We start from the raw sequence: 22,025 nt of genomic DNA on the forward strand, positions 1-22,025 counted from the left end.
TCTTGACCCCTCCTGCAGACATCCCTATCTGTGACACATTTTCAATTTACACAGATATGCCTTCATTCCAACCCAACCCATCCCAACTGAGGTAACCAAAAGCTTTGAATCAGCCCTGTAAAAAATTGATAAATGGGATCTTCTTCACATGTAAAATGAAAGGATCAGAAGATCCCAAGCACATTATGGATCAGGCCATCAGCATGGTTTCCCCAATGGGCTCAATCTAAGCACATAGCTAGAATTATTAACCTACCTTACTGGCAGCAATTCCAGCACGCTTATTAACCTCATACTCTGGCGTTTCTGTCTGCATGAAGTGGATTTGGTCTTTCTTAGCTTCCCAGTCTTCCTGGTATTTTCTCTGTAAACAGCAGAAAATGCAAGAATGTACAGCTCAAAACCAGAATTTTATTAGAAAGGCAAGTAGTCAATATAAAGTGGTGGGTGGGGGGAGGAAAAAGGAAAACGAACACAAAATTGCATTATTACTAAGATTTGCTATTCCTTCTTACTGCGCTTAAGTTGTCAGCATTCATTCTGGCAATTGCAACATCATAGCCTGGAGTTTGGCTCCATTTTCCCTTCTTCTTTTGATAGTCTTCATGATAATTATGCTATAATAAAAACAAATAAATACTGGACTTTAGATAAACTACTTAAGAAAAATAAATAGATTCTTAAAATAGATTCATTTTTCCAGGCTGAAATTGACCTATTGGACTACATTTTTGACTCTTCTTTTCTTGGTATGTTTGAATAAAACCTAATTGTTCTATAGCTTTTCAAAAACCTTCCCAGAAATATCATCCAATATGGAAAATCTTCCCAGAGAAGTCAGTCTGGTACCTATCCTACTTGCTTTCTGATGCCAAATATAACTAATGCAGAGAAAAGGGTCATATACCATTCCATTAAAAATATAGCAGTCAACTTAGTGAGTTTAAATTTACTATTGGGTAATAAATTATATGACCACATTAATAATGAATAAAAGCTAATTATATCTAAATATCAAGTTTATGAGTCATGCTTCATGGAACTCATCAGTTGTACTGACAGTCAAAAGAGAAATAGGCATTTATTTGCCATCATTTTTAAAAAATCTGTCAGGCATTATTTTACATTGAATGGGAAAAGATCATCTAAATTTAGAAAGGGAGATTTATTTCAGCTTCACCAAAACAATGCCTCTTCAGAGCTCTTTCTATAAGTGAATTACTCTAGCTCAAACACAACCAAAAATTAGTGATTCACCATGTGCCAAGAGGAATTTTAACAATTAAAAGTACAAGACATACCTTCACCATACCTAGCCCAAAGTATAAAGGCCATCCAAAAAAACAAGGTAAGGTTGTTGCCCTATTAAACAAATCTAAGATAAGATACACACAACTGATAAATTGCTAAACTGATTCTATGTGCATAGATTTCCACATGAGGAAAAGCAAGCTTTTTGAAGAAACAATGCTCAGATCATTGCAGCAGATACCCTCTTAGAACGGATGAGAAGGAAGAATACAAATGTTGAACCTCACGTGACTCATGGAAAGGACTTGTGACCAAGATCTATAGCTAAATCTGGGTCCATCCTTGTTATGGTGTAGGAGGGAGCTTAAAACAATTCTAGATTGGCTTCTATTCTATTCAGAAGTTACCTAGAGACATAAAAAGGGAGTGAGCAAAATATATAGTTATCAGTCAATCAATAATAAATAATGGATTGGTTGGCTGATTCTCTTTATGCTAATACAGATGGAAGAAAAGATAGAGTGGGAGGGAGAAGCATTATTGCAGAATGATTGTGATTGCAAGAGGCAAGATTCTCCTGTAAAGGCCATTAATACTCCCCCCGCCCCCCCCCGGTAACATATTTTAGAGATACTTGATGGCTGTCCTGCTCCCAGCTCAGATGCATCTATTATAATAAATTCTACCACAGAATACTCACATCACTGAGCTGTCGGGTGACTTTCTTCGCAAGCTCCACATCAGGTGGGTCAGGCAGAACGGTGTATTTAGATTTCTGTTCATCGTGTCCTTTTTTGTAGACAATCTGAAATCGCAGGGAAAAAGAAACCTGCTTATTTAAACAAGCACATTTATTCTTGTAGCCTGTCTCCATAGGAGTTAGTTTTCAGGGGATCAAAATATAACTCTGTTAATTTAGCACAGTTACTCTAGAATTTCACACCAGGAATTGAACAAGACAATCAGAGGAAGCAATTGTTTAATTGGCATCGTTTTAGGCATGCTAGGTGCCAAAATGTGCTCTCCACCACAACATATGAGCCATCTTTATAGAAGTTAATAAATTAAGAGCTGGGGCGGAAACTTTCTACTGCACCATTTATTTTAATGGCTCTGGTGTTGGTTGGAGCAGTGTTTCTCAACCTTGGCAACTTGAAGATGTGTGGACTTCAACTCCCAGAATTCCCCAGCCAGCAAGCTGGCTGGGGATTTCTGGAAATTGAAGTCCATACTGTACATCTTCAGATTGCCAAGGTTGAGAAACACTGGATTAGAGAATAATATTTTCCCAAATGGTGGGGCTATAGTGAACATTCTTGTCTTAACTCCTTTGAGTCAGCCTCAGTTCCTAGTTCCTATATTCTTTTAGTTTTCTTGGCAACAGTACAGAAATGACTTGAAATTGCCTTCTTCCAGGTTTTTTTTTTTTTTAACTTTTGTCTAACCTACAGCCCTGGAATATCCTTATAGACTCCCATCCAAGTCCTAACCAGACCTGAATCTGCTAGGCTTTTGAGATCAGCCAATGCCAGCTAAGTGACGCCACAAGTTACTTTTCCATCACCTTCCATGCACCATCCACCCCATTCCACTGCCTCGTCTATTACTGATATCTTGCCTGTGCCAAAGGGCAAGATAATGTGCTATAAATAGCCATTTCATTCTTGCAAAAGCCCTTTGAAGGTTGTTTAGCTGCAAGGTCGCCTGGTAAACACACTGATGCAAATCTAGATTCTTCTAACTATTAACCGTGTCAAATATGGGTGCCCTTTCCCAGTTGTGCAGGTCCAGAACCAATGACCGATTGGGAACTTGGTACTTACATCACTAAGGGCCTTTTGTGCCTTTGCAACTCTCCTAAGTTCAGGACTGTCATCATAGGGATAGAAGAGGGCCTTGTCTGCTTCCCATTCTTCAACATAAGGTTTCTGAAGAGAAGAGTAACCACAACACTCGTTAGTTCCAGGCATGAAAGAGACACCAGAAAAGCAGGAAAGGACAACAGGTCCTTCTAACAAGAGTAAATGGACCTACCCTGCTGTATAAGGCTGTGTTTTTTATGGCGTGAACAAGCTCAGGGGCATCAGGAGGTAGCAGGTACTTTTCCTTATTTTCTTCCCAGTTCTGTTTGTATAAAACCTATAAGGACACACAAACACCACACTGGTCAGAGGAACTGTAAAGAAACACCTCTCCTCAGTCCAATTCTTCACAAAGCTCATGCTCAGCTAGTCCAACAATAGTCAAATTCACTTGCCAGGATGGCTGCCAATCCCTTTTCTTCCTGAACTGCTTCCGAAGACCTCAATGTTCTTTGAAGTCTTTTATACATAATTGCATTTCCTCAATTCTTCAAAAATATTATTTAAGTGCACTTAACAAAGCCAAACTTCCACTATTTTAACTATACTGTAAGCTGTTTTATGAAGGCTTATAGCCTCAAAAGACAATTTATTGGGGTGAATGTATTCATTCATCTAACTGAATAAACGAGAATTTGCTAGAAAGACATTTGGTCAATCTTCTTTTTAAATCATCTTTCTGTGGTCTTCCGCAATAAACAGATGAGTCATATTTCCAGTGTCCAATCTGATAGCCTAGGTTGTTGATTGTGTCTTTGCTTCAGTTTGTAGGACAATGGGAGAATGTCTTGGTAGAAGACAACAGCTGGTTTCGCAGTTCGGTGCCAATCCAGAAGGACAGGAAGCAACCAAACTGAGACAAAAGTGTAACATTTCAGGACAATCCCTTGTATGGATTGTGCTATTCATGCTGCTTCGAATAGGGAGGATCAGCACAGGCATTGTCATAATCTGCATGCGGCTTAGAAGCGTCAGGCGTATCAATTCCTTCAGCTCCAGCTATAAGCTGCATTACTCTAAAATTAAATGTCCAATGTTTCAGGGAGAAATAGAAACACCAGTAACTCATATTTCCTCCTTTGAAACTGCTTAGTAACTGATTAAGATAGAGTTTGCACATATTGCACTGTCTGGGAAATTTGTAACATTTCATGAACATTTCTCAGGGAGCAGGGAGAATAAGGCACCCTTCAAGCATTAAACTGAAAGTATGCAATGTGACTTAGATTTTATCACCTGAACATTTGAACATTTGAATGCGATGCTGTCAGTGGCAGCTTTGTCTAACCCAGTATCTTCTGCGTGCATTGGATTTCAATTTCTGCCCCTGATCTAAAGGCCATAATGATTGCAAATCATGGAACTGTAATCAAATGTCCCTGGAGAGCCCCAGTTTGGGAAAGGCTGGTGTACCTTCCTAATGTTTTTTTTTAATATATTACCATTTATTCACACATTGCTGTGATGCATTTGTATAGGTATATGGAAGGAAAAGGTATAAATAGGCATTCCACCCCTCAAGGAGGTAGTCAAAAAAGTGAATACAGGTAGTCCTTGTCTAGAGACCATAACTGGGACCGGCAACTTGGTTGTTAAGCAAAGCGGTCACTAAGTGAAACTGTAACTGTGTTTATAATCTTACTTCAGCTTTTCTTTGCTTTACAGACCTGCGAAGGACATAAATGTGAGGATTGGTCATAAAATTACATTTCATCACCATCATAACTGCAAACAGTTGCTAAAAGAGGCAGTCACTAAACAAGGACTAGCTGTATAACTAACCAGATGTGCATAAAGTTCTTTGGAAAGTTGGACAAGTGATAAAACATATATTGTTGGTATATGATAACAGATTTCTCTCATAATTTATCCAAAAATAAAGTAAACCATTTGAATTGCAAAAGCATCATCTCGGTATTTACAAATCTCATTAACATCTATATCCCTCCACAGGATGATTTACCTTGCTGACTTGCTGAGAAACTTTCTTTGCATGTTCAATGTCTCTTGCTTTTTCATCAAGGTGGCAATCAGTTCTAGCTGATTCACCAGCCATGCGATATTTAACCTACAGAAAATACGTATATGCTATAGTATAGAAAACTATAGTAAATCATTGTTTGAAAACAGAAAAGTTAATGGAGCCAAGACAAACTGAAATTAAGTCAATATTTAATTAATGCAATTACTAAAAATGTATTTAATATAAGTTTAAAATGAAACCAGCGCTAGCTCTTAGGGGCCACATTCAAGAGCTTGGGGAGTACTGGCAGGGCATCTCTACACTGGGAGAATCCACCCATAAGGCGAGCAGCTTCCATGTCTGCAGTATTTTTCAGACAGTTAAGAACTGTAACTTTATCCCACAGGTATCTAGTACGAATTCTCAAATTTCTAGCTTGAAGCTGAGTTTGCAGTTCCCTGTGCCAAGGATCTAGCAATATATATCCTAAAGATCCAGACTGGCTTATTGTAATATTATGAGTGTATTTAACTCATTGCTGTCCTGACTAGAATTAAAATAGTATCATCTGGACATGGTTTCTTCTTCTTCATTCTTACCTCACTGAGCTGGTCCTGAACTTTCTTGATTCTTCGAAGTTCAGGAGTATCTGTTGTTATTGCACATGGTTTTCCTTTTTCTTTCTCAAACTTTTCCTTGTACTTTTTCTGGGAGCAGGAAAGACAGCAAAATGTAGATCTATTTTCAGCATGTCAAAGTGTTAATGGTTAAGAATGAATCTTCTGGAACCCCTTGGCAAAATATCTTGCATTTAAAGCTTTTACATATTTGTATATTTCTATAGGTGGGTACATCAGAATTAAACAATCTGGTATCCTTCAAATGTTTTGATTTCAGATCCCACAATTCCTTACAATTTGCCAAAAAGGCTTGACTAATAGGAATTAGAATCCATAAGATCTGGGGACGTCAAGTTTTTTATTTGTTTATCAAATTTGTCACCGCTCATCTTGTTGAAAAACTCTTTCAAGGAAAGTTGCCTATCCTTGGTGTGTGAGTAGGGGTGTGTGTATGTGCATCTATACACATATAGATATACTTATTCATGCAGAGTTGGATAAAAGTTTGATTTATATATAAATTGCATGAGCTTAGAATTTTCTGATTAACAGACAATATATTCTCCAAACTTATGGACCTAAGGATCAGCTTTCTACAGTCTGGCTCCCTCTGGTTGTACTGAGATTTCACTCACAGAATTTCTAGCCAGCCAAGCACATGTGAAGGGTGCCAAGGTAGAGACTTCTGAGATCAGTTACACACACACACACACACACACACACACACACACACTGTACCACCCAGACCCTATGCAGAAGCCAACATTTTACACTGAAAATTTAGCAACTCTACATGCATGGTGAAAGAAAACAATTGAGTGAGTTCAAATATAGGCTTTTCTAAAACTAAGGCTCTTCCAAACAGAATGCTGCTGCACAACAGGTACACATATTAACAAATATTAATACATTTAAAACTGTAAGAGGGAACATAGAATTCTTGTTCAACCTTATGCTCTAAGTAGAAAAACACACACACACACACAGTTTAAAGATATGTAGATAAAGTGAATTAGGTTATTTCATGCAGCCAAAGAAGATTATGGCCTGAATAAGGAAAGACTATAAACTAGAACTTTTTCAGAATATTATTCTGAATATTATTCTGGGATGCCCCTAAGCTTTGATATTTGCTCTGTGAAAGCAGGACTCCCTGCTCCCTCTATGCTACAGTAATTGATAGCTGTTATCAATTTATGATACATTGAAAAAGGGATACATATATATGTATAAAATAAATATTTTTTCCCCGGGATTTTTTAAAACTTAGCTGAAACTCAGTCATATAGGATTAAATTGCTTTGAATTTGAGAAAATACAAATTCTTGACTTACATCACTGAAGAGCTTTTGCATTTTTGAACTGTGATCCAAGTAAGGTGTCCGAAATTTAGATGTGTCCACTTTTTTCCGTACAACTTTTTTTCTGACAGGATGGGAGGCCTTGTGAGGGATGTCTTTGGCTTCCGGAGGCTGTGCTGTACTTTCCAAAGTACGCGTTGTTGTTTCAAAAGTATGCGTTCTTGTTTCTGGAGGATGCTCGGTTGTTTCATAAGTATGTATTCTTGTTTCCGAAGGATGCCTGGTTGTTTCATAAGTATGTATTCTTGTTTCTGGAGGATGCTCGATTGTTTCATAAGTATGTATTCTTGTTTCCGAAGGATGCCTGGTTGTTTCATAAGTATGTACTCTTGTTTCCGAAGGATGCCTGCCTGTTCCTGAAGTATGTCTTGTTGTTACTGTATACGGTGCGGACCCAGTTTTGTATGTTGTCTCAGTGATCTCAGTAATCGTCTAGGAATATGGAAAGATATTTCAAATTTATCTTCCACTTTAGCACTGGTTTTAGAGCCTTTTGGGTCTCCATTTTGGGAGTTACAATTGTCTATACACCCACTAATCCTTTGAAAATCAGTGCAACCGAGAAACAGAGAACTTTGTTCAGAACCAATCTTTGAAAACTTCCAAAGGACTTTCCAAGTTAGTAATCTACACCCCACATCAATAGATTATATGGATAACTGATTTGCATAGCTTCTTTACCATACTTCATTTCATAGGCCTGTGCGATGTATGACATTATACATTTGAGTTGAGCCTTCACCTATCCTCAGGCTGAAAAGAGATGGGCAGAAAATCCTGAAAATTAGACCTCTGGGCAGAGAAGGATGGAATAGATGTTGAGAATGTGCAAAGAATAGTTCATACAGTTAGTTTGATCTGTATGACTACTACCTGAGAATATTCTTGAATTCAGGATGGTTCTTATGACATGTTACATCTCTTATTTTACATCTCTGACAAGTTGCCCTACTCTCAAAATGTATTGCCTTCTTTGCGAAATTCATGGCTAACAAATCCAAAAATGAATGTGCCATTAGGATATATCATATGGAAACAAAATTGAATCAGCCATTAGTTATGTCTAGATAAGACAGTGGACAGGGGTGGGGTATAGTACTACCTTCCCCCGGCCCCCAATCAAGTTCCCCTTACATTTGAAAAGTGCTTTATATTATGCACACATCATTTAATTTATTTCTATAAAATTAAATAACTGTTTTCTAAATAAAGGAATTGGTTTATTCACCAAAGTGTTTTGGATTTCACAAGAATTTCCCTCGCCATCATTCTCACTCACATCAGTTGGAATTTTGAGAACACATACAGAACAGACAAAGACTGGAAAAACTCTTCCTTTGCCTTAACCTTATTGATCTTAGTGAGATTACTCCAAAATGTATACGAGAATTAGTCTATGTGAATAAGTCCATCCACTCTTATATTTTCTGAATGTATGCTCAAAGGTTGTCTTATGAACTATTCCCCCAAAAGTGAGCTACACACAATAAACACCAAAAATTCGGGATGCTATATAATTGTCTCTCTCCATTGACCCAAAACCTATCTAATGAAGGAACAACTTTGCCCCTTCTGCCCTGGGCCATCCCTGTGATCTGTAGATCTGTCTTACAAGATTCTAGGATCCTCCTTAGCAATTCTGAGGCCTGGAAAACGAGGCCAGGGAACGTGCTTCTAATATTTACAGTCATGCTGATGCCATAAACATGATGCAGTTCTAATTAAAAAGTGTATTAAAAGAAATGCTAGGAGTAATAAACAACAAATGTTTAGAATAAAATAATCTTACAATATTTATCTTCAGGTTGCTAGCAACAGTTATAAAAACATATCCCTAGGAAGAAAAATCTTGTCTGGCTTCCAAACAGGTAAATCATTACTTTAAAAGTAAAGTTAATAAAAGCACAGCTTTCTTTTGATTTCTATTCTATTGATTGATTGATTACATACCATAAAGTTGACAACTACATAGATAGGTTTCATTCTTTAGTAAGGTGAAAAGTTATGATGGATTAGAATACATATGTGCATGTATGCATGTATATAGGTTTATTATGTTGGTTTTTTAAAAATGTTTTGTAAATTCTGTTTGTTACACATCCAAAAATTTGAAATTGAAAAGCCTTAAAATGGATAACATATTTAAGATGGCTACAGGTATTTCAAAGATGAACAATATGTGAATATGCTATGCTACTTGAACAAGAAACAAAAACAAGAAAATGACATTGGATGTACCAAAAATGAATCACATCAGACAAATGAATGGAAACACACATAAAAGCTACATATACATTTATTCTCTTCTGAGCTGAGTTTTCAAATATCATTTTCATTTAGTAACTTCTAAGAACTACTGTTTCTTCCTTTGTTTTCTGGGAGATGCCCAAGATATCAAGAGCAGAGGTATATACATATACATTTTTATGCAAATCATACCATTCAAGCCAATCAAAAATTAGTCACCAATTTCACTAGGATGCAGATACCACCATCCATCTGCACCCCCAAAAAGAAAACAAAGAATTTTTAAAACATTTCAACTAGTACCTTACGAAGCATTGAGCACATGGACAAGGAGAAAAGTTAAGTGTGATTAAAGCCTACTGCAAATTAATGCAAATAAAGGTAGGAGTGAGGAATAATATACTAACTAAAACAAGCCTCCAACTCTTGCTGGAGGAAAGAAATCTGAATTTTCATTAATTTCTCCTTTCTCCTACATCTTTCTAAAAAACAAAGAACATGGGAAACATGCAGTCCGAAAGCCACTTAGTCTTGTTATCTTAGCCACATCCTTTCTCTTCTGGGGATCAGTCTCTCCCACCAATGAAAGAGATTACTCCATTAGTGCAGGTGTGGGTGCAGGTGTTATCATCCACTGTGCCCCCCCACCCCAAAATTTGTAAGTGTGGCTTCTCACAATCAAAAAATTGCCCACCATTGCATTAGCAAAAGACACTCAAAGCAAGATCATCATTTTGTTTTATGAGGTGCTGGTTGACTTTGCTCTTCCCAGAGGTTATTATTAGATTATTTGACTACATAGAAACATCTATTAAATTATTTTATATTATGCACATTCACAAAATGCTGAAAAAGCATTAAATTCCACAAAATCAGAGGTTTGGGCATAAAACAGAGGCTTTTACCTCTCCTGGTTCATCGTCATCGACCTCTTCTTCTATGTAGTACTATAAACAAAAAAGAAACCTCATTATTTTTCACAAGGTCATTCATAAAAACACATCTGTTTCCCTTGAGGTAAAGAATAAAATCTCAGTCTAAAGAAAGATGTGATTCGTAAGGATTTTCTATGATACCACTGGAAAATACTCAAAGATTTTGCTGCATTTCTTCCATATACACCAGTAGATTTGTGGCTGTCAATCGGTCGCAATACTTAATGCTGGTAAAAGGGTGATTTTCCTTGTATATTAAGAGCTTAACTTTTGAACATTGCATTAGATCCAATTGAAGAATTCCAAGACTTCACATCCCCTGCTTGCACTTGTGGAATTTTGGACACCCATTGGCTTGTTCATACAATAACCTTTTAAAAGTCACAAGTTAGTGGTGAGTGAACAGGATAGGTGAGAAATTCACCAGATCATTAGCCATGACTTGAAAATGCCATTGCCCTTTCATTGTATGTACCATTTCAAGTACTAGGGAAGGGGAGGTAATCCAAAAGACAGTTAAAATACCAATGCAGAAAGCACCTAAACCCACAATATTTCCAAGCTGATATTTTATTTATTTATTTATTTATTTATTTATTTATTTATTTATCAAATTTATATCACCGCCCAACTCCCCCACAAGGAGGGACTGGGCAGTTCACAACAAAACAATATATATTTTATCCAGATATATATATTGGAAGACTTAGTGACAATCTTGCACTTAACTGTTTTCTTCCGAAAGTCACATTGTAAGAGGACGAAGCAACTCTTTAATTTAACAGGAAAAATATTTTATTCATCTGTGAATTCTTTTGAAATGAGATATTGAATATCCTAGGAACAGTTGTCATGGACTATTCATTTAAGTTAGGTTTGCCACCTGGGCAGTAAAAGGAAGACTTTAATAAAATGGCAAAATATGTGTCAGAACATGACCATATTTTATTAGAATGACTGCTATGCATTAAATTTTTTATTTAATGTATTTCTTAATTAGGGCTATGCAAAGCTGCAGTGGGATGACGCAAGTTGATGATGATTCAAATTTTGCTTGAAGTGTTTCAAGCCAGAACTGAAACACAACCAACAATTATACAGAATTTGCCTCGGATCTCTCGAGACCATTTATGCTTCAGGGTGTATTACCATATTTAACTTCAAGTAAGACGACACTGAATTTAAGAAAAAATCATGCCTGGACAAGAATTATTAGACAAAAAATCTTAATCTGCCTCCACTGCTAGATTCTCAACAGTCTAAAACAATTCACCATTGAAGAAAAAAAACCTCCAATACTTCTGTACAATATGTGTGATCCACCAAATGGCATACAAGCTATCAATCTCCTACAGGCCACAAAGACTTGTAAACTTTCTTGATTTTTCTGTCTGCCTGCTATAGATGACAGGCAAGCTGATTTTATTTTGTGTTAACACAACTGACATAATTATACTGTAAATATCTATAAGTCTCAAACTTTGTATACTAACTCACATTATTGTATTTACCTGTATATTTAATACATTATATATTACAAGTGTTGGCTTTTTCCTCTAGGCTATTTTCATGTTTTGAATTGGGTCTTGTTACTACTAAGAGAGAAAGGGGGAGGTTGCCATTGTATCAGGGCTGAACTACTGCTTCTCAGCTCCTTGACTAAGATAAAGTGTAATATCATGGCTGTACTCAAATTCCATCATAATTTTTGATGCGTATGGAACAAATCCAGAAAAGTACAAACAATATTCATTTCACTCGGTCATTCAAAGAAAACAGGACTGAGGTATAAGAAACAAAGAAACCCAGATATGGAAGAAGATTGTAAAGTGGGATTGATAACTGCAGCGTTTCAGAAGATTTCAAAAGCCCAGTCAATCACCTCCAAATAAATATGCTGATCTCAACACAGGAAAAAAAATGACATTATTGTCCTTTAAGATTCATAATAAAATAAACAGTGTCTGAAGTATTCTCTTGTTCACGAAGGGGCCAAGAAGGGGCCAGGAAGGGGCCAAGAAGGGAACCAGCTGCATCTTGTTTAAGTGAATTCTATACTCTCTTTTTGCAAGGTCCTAAATATCGTCTAGAAACGTGTTAACTTCACCAAATTTAATCAGATGTTTCAGGCAAATCTAATGGAAATTAATGTACTAGGACCAGCTATGCCAATGTACAATGTTTCTGCAGATCAGCTAACCTAAATGTGGGACAAATCATCTTGCTAATAATAACACATCCACTGTATGTTACACCAGTACAAGCTTTTGTGAAAAGCTCTCTTGTCAGCATTCTTGTAATATTTATAGTACTAGTGAAATATATTAGACTAATTTCATAGGTGGACTTTCCTAAATATGATCCCAGGTAAATAAATAAGAAGCAAAAATAGCATATGTTTTACCTGTGATAATAAGACTGAGCTTGCATCATTATTAGAAGTGTCCCTGATTCAAAATTCTGTCATAGTTGCAACCACTCTGGACAAGGGAAAGGGATTTTCATTGTTTAAATTTGCTTTAATGTTAAAGACAGTTCCAAATTATTTCCCAAAATCCCTTGCACAAAGTTTCACTACTACCTGTAGCAACCACTAATCTTACCCTAATTTTGCATGGCATCAAATCAATCCTTAAATTAACAATATCTCAAAATGCATTTTACTTTCAAATAGCATTCATTATTATAACAGCAAACTTAATTCACCAAGAATTATTTAAAAGGCTTGGTTAGAATTATTCCTGCTGTTCACTGAAAAGTCTTGGAAAATGAAGACATACAGTAGAAGATGCTAATGCAGTCCATGTAGGACCCAATATTTATTTATTTATTTATTTATATTTCAAATTTAGATACCACCCATCTCACGAAGAAGTGACTGTGGGAAGTTCACAATAAAACAACAATAAATATTAATTAAAATACAATAAAAACAGTATAAAAATACAGTAAAAATAGAATAAAACCAAACACATACACAAATAATAATATCTTCCAAGATGTTGATGATCAGTAAGATTTTAACATATGGGAGCATCTTCAAGGTGCTAGCCACCCCCAGGGTTGGTTGCCCCTTTTTTCACCCCATGCCATTCGGCAGAGTCAGGCCTTAACTGTTTTCCAAAGGACAAGAGAGTTGGGGCCTGCCTCACCTCTGGGGGGAGAGTATTCCATACAGCGGGGGGCACAGCAGAGAAGTCTCTCTTTCTGGATCCCGCCAGTCGACATTCTATCATCAGTGGGGTCTGCAGCATACCCTCTCTGCCTGACCGGGTGGGATGGGGATGGACTAATCGAATATGATTTATTTCCACATCTTCGTTTTACTGTTTGACTTTATCATACCCATTTTATTGAAAGGGAAATAGCCTAGACTTTTAACCAAGTATTCCACCAATAAGTTCTACTGGATTCCACATATTCTTGGTATTACAAAATTTATCATGCTCATTTTAATAGGATCCACAGCAGTGACATAAATTCTCAGATTTAGTGCACCATTAAGGTTCCTCTCCATTTCCACGGATCACATTAACAGGAAGTCTCAGAGGAGATTTGCACACTACAACAGAGCCAGGTTCACTACCGCTCTCTGCAGCTGATTTATGTTTCCACAGAGAACTTTGTCAAGATACTGTTACTTTTCAAACTTTATATACAATTGACTCTTTTGATGAGAAGAATATCAGGAAAGAATGTTCCTTCTACTTTTTCTTCACTATTCTCCACTGGGACTGATGCTTGTAAAACTAACAGCATACATATGTCTGCTAATACACTAACACAAGCATAAAAGAAAATGTAAGAAGATTTTGGTGAGAAGATGGAAGAGAATGTGTGCATCCATTTGCCTATAGGAACGCTATTTCTGTTTATAAATAAGTATATTTATGTTTGATTATATACATACAAATGTGTGTACATCTGTGTGTCTCTGTATTTGTATGTGTTGAGAGAGAGAGAGATACTAAGAGACAAAATATTCATCATAGCATGGAAGCAACATGGGAGCACCATTTATTTTTCCCATGTGGCCTACTGACCAACTTAAAATTGGCAATATGGCCATTATACCAAGGAAAAACAGAGCCTACTTCTCACTTACAGTATTCTGTACCACACAATTCAGGCTGATGTCCAAAATGAAAAGCCCAAGCTATTTTTAAGAGTACTCTACTGCATGCACTTTCAAACATAAATCTGTCTCCTTATAAATGAATATTTCTTTTGCTCTCCAATGCTTTGCATATGTTCCTGGTTCATACAGAATTAAAGCATGAGAACAAAAGATCAGTGGAAGGGGATCAGGAAGATGAGAGCTTTTGTAATGTTTCTGGAAAAAGTTAACTTGCTTAAAACTAAGATCAGAAGCAATTCTTGCCTTTTTCACACCTGCTACAAATATCCCAAGACAGATTGAGGGGAAGGACAGACTTCTGAAGAGACAGTGCAACAATGTGAAACTGAAATGATACTATGAAAGACAAAACTATTATTAGTCTACTAAGAGACAGACAATGATAAGACAATGGGTTAGGGTGATGAAGGTGAAGGTGAAGGTGAAGGTGAAGGTGAAGAATAAGAAGAGGAAGAGGAGGAAGAGGAGGAAGAGGAAGAGGAATAAGAAGAAAGCTTTTGCAATAAAAGAAAAGTTATTTATGCTGGTCATCAGAGATATTGAAGAGATTTACTCTAGTAGAATTTAATGTTATCATCCAAGAGTGGGAAACCCTCGTGCAACCCATCCAGTCCTGTAATCAATGTGCACATGGAATTACAAACCAAGATTTTCTCCTGACAGCCTGCAGAACTAGCATGGTAGAATGGAGCCTGGCAAGGAAACATAACCCACATTATCAGCAGTAGCTGTATCTTAAATGCCAATGAAGTCAGAGCTTAATCCAGGACTGTTTACCCTGACTAGTAGGGGCCTTCCAGAATTTCTGACAGGAATTTTGTTCAGCCAGCCTGGACATCAGGGCTGGTATCTTTGCGCATAAACTATATATGATCCTACTGAGCTATGAACTTTCTTCAATGATATCAACTGTGACAACTCATTCATTATGACAGATTTCCTTAAGGGCCCTATGTGGGTCAGGAAGCTGTTACTAGATAGAATTCTGCACATTTTAAGTAACCATATGAATACCAACATTATCAGCATCACTTACATTGTATTTTTCTATTTTTTTAAAAATAAAAGACTAAATCTGAAGGAAGGCGAGGAGAGGAAGAAAGGCATCACTGGCCATTATGGTCATCGTGCGCTCTTACATGTCCTAGGTTTTCTCCGGGAGTACCCAACAGCTGCTAGACGCCATCTAGACTATATCAATTTCTATAACTGGCCAGGTCATTAGCTCTGAATTTGGAGACACACTCACTTCTGAAGCAGCCATCTCAAGTTCCTGACCTGCCATTATTTGCTGTTTCTTTGAAATAATAAACTCATCTACATACCTCAAGGCAGTGAATCAAACATTTTAAGTCTTACCTCCACAACCTCATCATAATCATCTTCATCTGCCATCTTTGCAGAAAGCCTGTCCACCTACTCACTGGTCACAAAGCAAATCAAATAAATAAATATCAGCACAATGAACTCAATATTGCTCACTTTTAGCCATCAAATATCTGTATGCATCATTAAAATATTGTAAGAATACTTTTATATACATCTGTAGTTTATTCAACAACGTAGGTGCCAAATTACAAAATACAAAAAAATTTAATTACAAAAAATTAAAAAATACTAAAACAAACTTATCAAAAATTACATCTTTCTAGAAATATATAAAGGAATACCATTTATCTTGAAATGTTTAGCATCAGATTGCCATTAGCCCTTCATTTAGATAATTTGCATTTTTCTCCAATATCTCATACAAAGGGTAAAAAACCCAGTTTTTGATTATTGAGACACTGGCCTCCTTTCATACTTCAGCCAGTAACATTTTTTGCAATAAAACTGCACTGTTATTTTCCTTTATGAGCCTAAATAGAGCAATTCTGTTTAGTAGAATTGCTTAGGATGCAGGCAAGGAACAAACATGTAGATTATCATATCTATTCTCTTGTGTGATGTACTTGTAATAACAAATTAGATAATATAAAGTCTATTCCTAGCTCAACAGAGTAGGTTAAATAGAATACATTACATAACAATCCTGAGGCATGGATCTTGTGTATTGTGCAGTGAGAATTTATGCAGAAACATCTACAAGAAAATGAATAATTGGCAATTCTCGGCTGGCAATGACTCATGACACCAACCAGAACATTAGATGTTTCATTAATATTTCTTGAATGGAAATTCACTTACAGTTTTGACTGTGAACTGCAACTAGAAGGTTCTGAATGTCTTTACCAACAGCCAGCAAATAATGCTTAGGATAAGGAATACCAATCATTGTACCAACATGGTACCACAGAACAATAGTATTGCAATGAGGTATGCTGGCTATGGCAGGGGTAAAAAAAGGAGAATTCTCCATTTCAATCATGCTACACAAGCTCCAAAAAAACAGCTTGTTGGTCACCTCCATGAAAGCTTTCCTAACCTAGAAATGTAGTTGTTTTTTCCCCCATTTTTCAAATTCTGCTACAAGCCTACCTGGAGTAACATAACTCTGAGCCAACTTAATAAAATGTTTCTCTATGTAAACTAATAACTTTGGGGTCTTAAACAACAGTAAACAGCAGCAAACAGTCAGTCACACAAATATTGTTCAGATGACCTTAACTTAATGAAGTTAATTTCTCTCGTCCCACCATTGATCTCTGTGTGGATGCTCCTTTGGTTCGCTTCTGGGTGCCTGACGTATTTCTCCAACTTCAGTCCTAGAAAATATCAAAACCTTTATCACTGAGATGGCATAAAGGAAATGAATGAATTCATGCACTGGAATGAATTAATGCACTGGAATGAGCCTGCTGTGAGAAACTGCAAATCCCTCTTTTCTACTGCAGGAAAGGAGATGAAGGCTTGGAACAGCTGCTTCCTAGTACAAAGATATTTGCCCTGTAAGCTAATACCCCAGAGTGATTGGCTGGTTTTGTCTAGTTAGCTGAACTGCCATTCCTTCTGAGGCAAGTGGCACTCCAGTGCTGTGGGTTAAATATAGGCCCTTCAAATGCTGCCCCTTCCTAATGCCAATTCTGTTCAATCAAGGTAATATAAAATCAAATTACACAATGTTTGTTCTACCAACAGAATTGGACAAGTTCTAAAGGAGAAAAGGAACTCAAGAGCTGCTCAGCCAAAGGAGCCATTGATCTCCATGTGCAAAAAGTTTGCAAGCGACAGAGGCAACCTCTCGTCTGCCTTTAAAACCTCACCAAACTCAGAACTGATCTCTCCCCAAACAGGAATAATTTGATGCTGAAGAAAAAAAAGTTTGATAACATTTGTAAAATTGTAAAAATCCCACAGGCCATGAAGCCTGCAAAGAAACAAACAATAATTTGGCAAATATGAATTTGGTAGAAAGCAAACCCCAAAATGTCTTTCTTTTAAAAAAGAAAAAGGAGCAAGCTTACCAGTTATATTTAATTAAATTTCCTTAGGAGCAAAGCCTCTCTGACTGTCCTCCCTCCTGAGAAACGCTGGGCAAAAGCAGTGTTAGTCTGATGCATCAGCTCCTAAATCATCATGTGGTTGGGGGTAGCCAATCAGATTAGGCGTGCTCAAGTTTCAGATACTAAATATACATAGTGACCCTCTGGAGGACCACCTGTTCGGTAAATCCTCAAAGTAAAATGAAGTAGCACATAGGAATCATTGGTTTGTTTTTTAGCCTCAATCAAAACATAGCAATAGCATCAGTTCCTATAAATTATGATTATTTGTAAAATACAAAACACTATCATGGGTTGTTAATTACAGTGAAGTTTAAGATCATAGACCAATGGTGGGATTTTTCTCTCACCCCCACCCCCCAGGAGAACTATGGTTTCTGAACTTGAGATGATTTACCATAGCCTTTCACTGAAGGCAGGGAAGACAAACATTTAGCTAATCAGAAGTGAGCGCTTGATGCGTTTTCTCCATCCAACCATTCCAGTTATGCTGGATCTCAAAGTCTTTTGAGATAGGGAAGTAGGTTGTAGATGCAAAGTGGAAGACAGTGATTGCTCTATGTCATGGCATGCAGAAAAGATTGACAAATTGATCTCCTCAAGAACGGTTGGTGGGGCCTAGAAGGTGTGCCTTTTCTGATGGAGCACCCACTTTATGGTACATTCTCCCTCTGGAGATCAGGATGGGCTTTTTGTAAGGCCCTAAAGAGCTGGTTCTGTACCTGGGCCTGGGGCTCCAAATGTTTGCAGGGACCCACTTCTCGGTTGTGTTAGCGATTGGGCTGTTGTTGTTTCTCAGCTGCCTGTATTTTAATTTGTATAATGTTTGCTTTGGTTTTTTTCTATTTTAATTCTGTTCGCTGCCCAGAGTCACTCATTGAGATGGGCGGTAATATAAATTGGATAAATAAATAAATAAATAAATAAATAAACATATAGAAATGGAAAAGAAATAATACTTCCATCCATTGACTTTGTGGGTCTCATAATATAAACCATTCCAAAAGAGGAGGTATAATTTATATAATATCATCATCATCATCATCATCATCATCATCATCACCATCTTCACACCTCCTGCAACCAATGGCCTTGTCCACAAAAATGCTGCTTACTCTTGTTCTAAGACATTTCCTGCTTCATACTTGTTGATTGGGCTCATTTTCTTCTCAGCTGAACAAAAGGTTGTCTATGTTTTCATGTCATACACAGGCCTGCACCTTCTTCCTAGAATACTGCCTAATATAGTGGTTAAATGTTGAAGCACAAAGTCAGACATACTGACTGGGCTTACATATGGTGCTAAGCTATGGCTTGCCAAAACCAAACAACATTATTATGGCTTAGTGTGAAGCATGAATCCCCATGAAATTCCAAGGTGATCTTCAGCTTACTTCTATTCCCTTCACTTTCAGTCAAGCAATAGGCTACTTCATTGCATACTGATTTTATCTTGTACAGAATACAGCAGCTGAGTGCCACAATATATTCATACTGTAAGCTAGTGGTCAAATTTTTCTAATCTCTTCTTTGTTTATTTTAAATTATGCCTGCTAACTAATGACTACATGAACTCCTACTTGACCTCAGTTTTAAAAACAGTGTCTTATGTATAGTCTTGAGACGTAGGATTGATTACAAAGATGAGACATCCCTTTGAATGACACCACAGTACTTTTATGATACTTCAAGACAGATGCAGAGTGATTCCCCCCGTAGTTCAACATGAAGCATAAGCAGGTGGGAACAGTGACTTCACCATTGATTTTGAAATGATGAATTCAGTTTCCAAATTTAAGATGTGGATGGGAACATTCTCTATTGCTCAAAATGCTTGGTACTATCAGTCCATCGGAAGACCTATCAATAATTGAAAGACTTGAATAGTTCTACTTTCTTTATTTCTGTATATATATTTATAAAACACTGACTCCAGATGTTTCTGCTGCTAAATTCAGTTCTGCCCTTTAAGGATCTGTTATCCTGTTCATAAGTTTTCAGTGGTGGGTCTCACATGGGCTTCATTCATTACAATGTACTAATTGGTGCTCAGTGCTGTGCAGGTCCCTGCCCACCCCCTCTATTATTTAAATTAGTGGGACTGCTGAAGTATCAGGTCTCCAGATAAACAGAACACTAGGCTGTGGATTTTAATCTACTTGTTTAGCAAAATCTAAGAGCTAGACGGAAGGAACCTCAACCAGATTTTCAGTTAGTATTTCTGCTGTGCTAACATATACAGTATAGCAGGAGCTGATAATCAGCTTTAAATAATAAATCACATAAGACATAAATCTGATTAATAAATATGTTTAAAAAGTTGTAGAAAGAAAGCTAGGTTCCTGCAAATATGACACTTTTGTCCAAATAAGAAGGGGAAAAAAACAAGTTTATACTAAAGAAATGCAAAAAAATAAATAAATAAAAGATGCAAAGAGACTTTGAGAGTCATATAACTAATAATTTTAAGAACAACAGTAAAAGACACTTTAAAATAGATGAGAAACAGGAAACCAGTTTATGGTCCACCTTGGATGACAAGAAATTAGATATGCTAAAGAAAAATTCGAAGATAGTAGAGAATACAAAGGCAGAATTCATCTATCTTTAATGAAAAGAAAATGAAATACACGCTTCGGTCTGAAGCAATATTTTCATGACTTACATTTGTGGAATGTAGTGAAGATAAGTTTCTAACTCTTGCTAGAGATGGAAATAGATTACTATATTGATTCAGTGTAGGAGGAGAGCCATGTTAGCCTATGGCGGCAAAAAAACAGGAGTCTGGTAGTCCCTTCTTCAACTAAAGAAGTCTATTAAAAGGCATAAGCTCTCAATGAAGCTGATAAAGTGAGTTTCAGCTCACTAAACCTTATGCTTTTTAATAAAATGTATATCCGTTCAAGAGTTCTTAAAACACCCAAATAGGAAATGGTGGTCTTTCAACAAAAATAAGTAATACATCACTAGGATTGGCTTGTATATTGGCCAGAAAAGTGGCTAAATTCATGCCAGTTTTGAAAGAGGGCTCTGGGGAGATCCAGGAAACAAATTAACTCCTTCCAGAAAACCTTCGGACCATCCCCCCCCCAATTTATTTATTTAGGGGTTTATTTTATTCACTTTGTATACCACCCATAAAAACATGAAAAACTATAAAACAATAAATGGCCTAGAAGATTAGGTTTTGTACGTATCTATTCTTCTGAATATATGCTGCTTCAGGACAAAAGCTTGATAAAATATTAAATAAAAAATACTATTGCCTTCATGTTCTTCTTGTAGGCTTTCTTTGGACATTCTATGGAAATAAAATGTGCACTTAGACCTTCATTCTCATTCACCCATTTTTTTCAAGAAGTGCATGGCTGGTGATGGGTTAGGATCCTTTCCCCTGATATTTCTTTAACACATTCAGATAAGATAATGTTAACTGCAAAACAGCCTCATTAAGGGGACGCCAAAGCATAAATAGGGAGCCCTTGCTCCAGTTTAACTAAATCACCCCCATTCACCTATAGAATACATGTAGATACAGAAGGCATCACATAAGGGGATGAACCCCATTGGTCTTCCCTTCCTCTGCTCCTTCAAGTACTAGTTCTTAATACAATTTTTAGAATTCATTTTCCCAGCTGCTGGTGTGAGCTGAAAGACACATTACTCAGATACATCATACATTTCAGCCCATGGGACTCTCTTGGCTGAGTAAAGCCCTTGCAGTTTTGCTCAGTCATCCATTAAAGTTGACAACAAAAGGTAGGGCTTAATGTATAGAATAGTGCATATTATACTGTATTCAGTTCAGGCATAATAAATTAACCATTCATTGTACCTTTTAGAAAATTCCAGCTTTCAACCAGTCTTCTCTTGGATTAGAAGCAAACCATTTGCATGCTGCATTCGGGAGTCCTATCAGCAACATGTATATATCAATATGGTAATAAATCAATAGGGAGTTTGCTCCTAGAGATTTTATCTCCTTTTTCTGCTGGCCTTGTCAACCTTTTTTATTATTTATATAAAAATGTTAACTCCCTTTTATAACTTTATTGATATAGGAGAGCCAGTGTGGTGTAGCAGTTGAAAAGCTGGACGAGGCCTAGGGAGTCCCAGGTTCAAGTCCACTCCCAGCCACGCCAGCTCACCAGGTAATGTTGAGCCTTTCTTGCTCAGCCCAACCTACAAAACAGAGTGGTTGTTGT

General features: G+C 36.9%; 1 protein-coding gene across 4 annotated transcripts in view; it reads right to left on the reverse strand.

The window, feature by feature from the left end:
- Nucleotides 1–15,772, reverse strand: part of NEB (nebulin) — a 211,260-nt gene extending 195,488 nt beyond the window's left edge. For 2 of the 4 annotated variants that reach the window (XM_088146548.1, XM_088146545.1), the window contains exons 1-11: nt 15,737–15,772; nt 10,210–10,251; nt 7,452–7,489; nt 7,031–7,217; nt 5,676–5,783; nt 5,077–5,181; nt 3,286–3,390; nt 3,075–3,179; nt 1,952–2,056; nt 516–617; nt 257–364 (exon numbers count right to left, since the gene is read on the reverse strand). In XM_088146548.1, the coding sequence (XP_088002674.1) occupies nt 257–364; nt 516–617; nt 1,952–2,056; nt 3,075–3,179; nt 3,286–3,390; nt 5,077–5,181; nt 5,676–5,783; nt 7,031–7,217; nt 7,452–7,489; nt 10,210–10,251; nt 15,737–15,772 (1,041 nt within the window). Of the gene's footprint in view, nt 1–256; nt 365–515; nt 618–1,951; nt 2,057–3,074; nt 3,180–3,285; nt 3,391–5,076; nt 5,182–5,675; nt 5,784–7,030; nt 7,218–7,384; nt 7,490–10,209; nt 10,252–15,736 lie in introns of all 4 variants that reach the window. The other 2 variants (XM_088146546.1, XM_088146547.1) reach the window with 2 other exon arrangements.
- Nucleotides 15,773–22,025: the final 6,253 nt, after the last annotated feature.

This window comes from Python bivittatus, unplaced genomic scaffold, assembly GCF_059951505.1.
Source record: "Python bivittatus isolate LINGU-HERP-01145 unplaced genomic scaffold, Pbiv_v1 ctg000480_np1212, whole genome shotgun sequence".
In the NCBI taxonomy this organism is placed as follows: Eukaryota; Metazoa; Chordata; class Lepidosauria; order Squamata; family Pythonidae; genus Python; species Python bivittatus.